The following is a 3,815-nucleotide window of genomic DNA, read 5'->3' as shown; positions in this document are numbered from 1 at the left end:
GCTGGCTCCCTGGTCCCTCCTCTAGGGCAGGGATCTCACTTGCTAGCACTACATCCCTGGTCTCCAACATGGTGTCTGATACAGATCGGGCGCCCCTTAAATGCATGTGAATAACAGTCACCGGAGTTGGCACTGTTTGAGCATCTTGGAATAAATAAAGTCAGGGAGGCAAGGAGGGAGGCAGAGAGGGAGGAAGTGGCTTGATACTATCCCAAGGGGGTGACATATCAGCTCTGGAATTGCCCACCTTTTAGTCTTCCTAAAACTATCTGTGTGTAAATTGAAGTCTGATAAGAAAAAAATCCTCTTCTCCTAATGACTTTGATAATAATTTCAGAGACTCTTTGCTTCCATTTCCTCTTGATTTAAAATGGGCATTTGTCTAGTAGATTGGCCCCTAAAGCATTTTTCCCCATAAAGGAAGAAATGTTCAGAAAATCAGTTCTTGGGCGGGGGGGGGGGGGGGGGGGGGGGGGGGGGAGGAGGGAGAGCGGCGGCGCTGGGCGCGACTTGGTGCGTTTCAGGCCGGACACACTGTGCGCGGAGCAGACGTGTCCTGGGCCCGGCCCGGCCGTGGAAAGAAGGAAAGGAGAATCAAATAAAAAAAAAATGGAGTTGGTACGCTAAGTGCCCAGTGAAGCCAAATGACACGTCATTTTTACAGTATGACCTTTTTTCCCCCTTCCAGACATGCAGGCTTTTTAAAAAGCAAAGAAGAGAATTAATTGTAGCAGCTGCCCTCACCCCCCTCCCCCAGCAGCATCGCCTCCCCCCAATAAACCATTAACACACACATTTTCCTGTTAGTCCTCCACATTGAGAGTACTTTGTGGAAAGGGGGGGGGGGCAATTCACAAATCAGAACTGGAAAATGACATTTGTCTGGAAATGGCTTCTGGGTCTGGAAATGGCGTTTTTTGTCCTTTTCAAGGGGGGAGGGGGTCGAGTGCGCTTAAGGAGACCCTTTTTCCAGGTGGAGGAGGTGAAAAGACGTTAATTAGTTGTTTTGTCAAGTGACATTTGGTTGTTTGGTTCTGGGTTTTCTCTCTTGATTGCGGTTTTTACTTCGGCCAAAAAGGGGGGTGGAATTTGAGATGACCTTTCCTCCTTTTTTCTTAAAGGTGCTGCTTTGGGGAGGGGTGGGGGGAGAAGTTAAAATAAAACAAAAAAAGCATTAAAAAAAGTGGTGAAATGACCAGAATAATTACACAAGCATTAATTAGTATGGAAGTTTTCCACTTCCTCGGTAATTTGGTTATCTGAACTGGTGAATTTGGTAGGTTAAGACCTAGTTCGTGGTCACACTTCAACAAAACAGCTTAGTTATAAAGAATAAAGTGTAAAGGCTGCTTTTCTTTGTGGTGTTTGCTTTGCTTGTTTGGATGGGTTATGTCTTTGTTCTCCTGAGCCCAGGTTTATATAAAGCAGAAAATTATTAAGTGTAAATAATTCTTTTTTGTTTTTGTGCACTTGCAATTTCAGTAATTAAATGATACGTATGTTGAGGTCTTATTTAAAACTTCTAATGGCAGAATTATACTATGTGAAGGATAATATGCATAAACTTGATTTCAAAGTATAAGCCTGGAAAAGTCTAGAATCTTTTCCTTGGATGGTATCTCAGTTACCTGAATACTAATTTGAAACAAGTATGCTAATGGTACCTTAAATTTCTAACACCTTTGTGCAATAATCACAAAGTCTCCACTTAACTTGAGACTGTTACTTTTGAACACACCTTGCATCTCTGGGCTCACCTTCCCCAGATGTCCTATATGGCTACATTGTATCACAATTTATTGATAGCCTCTGGCACAGGTGTCTGCAGCCCTAGCCAGTGCAACACATTTTGCATTTTTAAGGTGATTCTCACCAAATACCCCCCCCCCAAAAAAAGAGGAAACAATGATGTCCCAAGTCCTCTTTTTAATCCATCTTAATTTAATAGTGAATTACGTACCACAAAAAGACTTTTTCAGCCCAATTCTCTTATTTCATATACGTGGAAACTGAGGCACAGATCTGTTTCGTGCCTCTAAAAGCAGTATTACGCATCCTAACACCTCTGAAATAAGAATATTGGAGATTCTTGAGTAATTTTATGCTTTCTCTTCATGGAATCTCCTAATAATTCCTTTAATATTTTAATGTATGAGAGTGAGACTCATTAAGATAGAGTGTTTGCTTTGAAATCAATGTTTCTTTAGAAACATTTTAACTTTCCCAGGTACTGATTACAGCCTTGTGAAAAGGCAGGAGAAGGAGGACTGCTTTACTCTCTGGGAAGTAAAACAAAACAATTAAGAAAAGTAAGGGGCAGGGGGAGGGGGGGGGAGGAAAAAAACCCCCAACAGGTTTGTGTGAGAGAAGGTAAAAAATGGCTCACACAGCATTATTTGTGGGACGGTGTGTATTTACAAAAAAGAAAATGAAAAAAAAAAAATAGCAGCCCTCCTTCTAGCCTGGAAATGTGGTTTTTCACTATTCTTATAAAGGTAAGGTCATTTTAAATGGCGATATGTCACCTTTCTTACTTTTAGCTGGGAAGGGCTTGACATCTTTGAAAACGCAGTGGTTTCTAGGTATATTTTTCTTTACGATTAAAGTTTTTAACTCTTATTAGAGTTGCTGCATGTTAATGTGGTTCTCAAACACTATATTTGGTATTAGAATGTGTTTTTCCAGAAGACAAAATTGGTGGTGGTCTTCTACCACTCCCCCCCCCACCCCCCACCCCCTGTATAACATGGTTGCTGAATCCAGAGAGAAGGGGGGGTGGGTGTTGGGTAAAATGCCAGGCTGCGGTTTGAGGCACTGAATTTTCAGTAGCCTGGGCGAGGGGGGTGGGGGGGGGCCTGCCCGGGGAGCATCTGCTTTGGGACAGTGCTTGGAAGGCAAGTGCTGGGTCAGCCTGCAGTGTCTGGGCACTGGTGGTGGGCCCTGGGTATTTAACCATGAAACATCTGACAAACAATGAATTATATGGCTCTACACATTCACGTGTGCAATTTACCTGAATTCTCAGTTTCAAGGATTCAGTTTCACAGTTTGAACTTCAATTTTCTCGCACCCCCTCCCCAAAATGACAAAATTGCATCACTTTCTCCTCTCCCTTTGCTTCCCCACCCCACAAATTTTAAAACAGCCCAAACCTTTAATTCTTGTTTGTTATCCTAATGGTGAAATACTGCAGGGACAAAAGTTGGACATTATATTTTTGATGCGTCAAAATGTCAATGAAAAGCGCACGTCTTTACTGTGTGTGTTTCTCTCTGTGTTGCTTCTGCGGGAAAGCAGCAGTGCTCTCACTGCCCAGAGTGTGTAGCATGCCTCCTTCATAACCTGAGACTCGCTTTCCTTTTCTAGGTGCGGGAGAGTCTGGTAAAAGCACCATTGTCAAGCAAATGAGGATTCTGCATGTTAATGGGTTTAATGGAGAGTAAGTGTCTCAGCCGCACCGGGGACAGGGCACACTGGGTACTAACCTGAGGAAGTTTAGGCAGCTGGGGAGACTGGGCAGCCAATTGTTATTTAATTTTTTCAGCCTGCGTATTAGAAAATCCCGGGGAGAGCTCTTCAGGGATCCCCCCCCCCTCCTTTTAATATTTGTTGCAGCAACAAATCATAATAGTAATAGCAGTAAGCACCAGTGTCATGTGAAGAAAACACCTCCCCTTCCCCAGGAAAGACGCCTGGCTGGCCCCGGGACAGGTCTGCCGCAGGCTTTGGTGCAGTGGGTCCCCAACATGGCTGACACGGGCTGCGGCCACCCCTTAGTCAGGTGACCCCCAGCACTGCAGAGCACCCCCACCCAC

The 3,815-nt window shown here is 44.1% G+C and overlaps 1 protein-coding gene across 4 annotated transcripts in view; it reads left to right on the top strand.

The window, feature by feature from the left end:
* LOC102774843 (guanine nucleotide-binding protein G(s) subunit alpha isoforms short) overlaps positions 1 to 3,815 on the top strand; it is a 78,570-nt gene that overhangs the window by 42,821 nt on the left and 31,934 nt on the right. For all 4 annotated transcript variants that reach the window (XM_015560730.1, XM_006758824.2, XM_006758823.2 and 1 more), the window contains exon 2: positions 3,367 to 3,439. In XM_015560730.1, the coding sequence (XP_015416216.1) occupies positions 3,367 to 3,439 (73 nt within the window). The remainder of the gene's footprint in view (positions 1 to 3,366; positions 3,440 to 3,815) is intronic.

This window comes from Myotis davidii, unplaced genomic scaffold, assembly GCF_000327345.1.
Source record: "Myotis davidii unplaced genomic scaffold, ASM32734v1 scaffold75, whole genome shotgun sequence".
NCBI classification, from domain to species: Eukaryota; Metazoa; Chordata; class Mammalia; order Chiroptera; family Vespertilionidae; genus Myotis; species Myotis davidii.
Note: the sequence above shows the minus strand (reverse complement) of the source record. Positions and strands in the feature narration are given on the sequence as shown.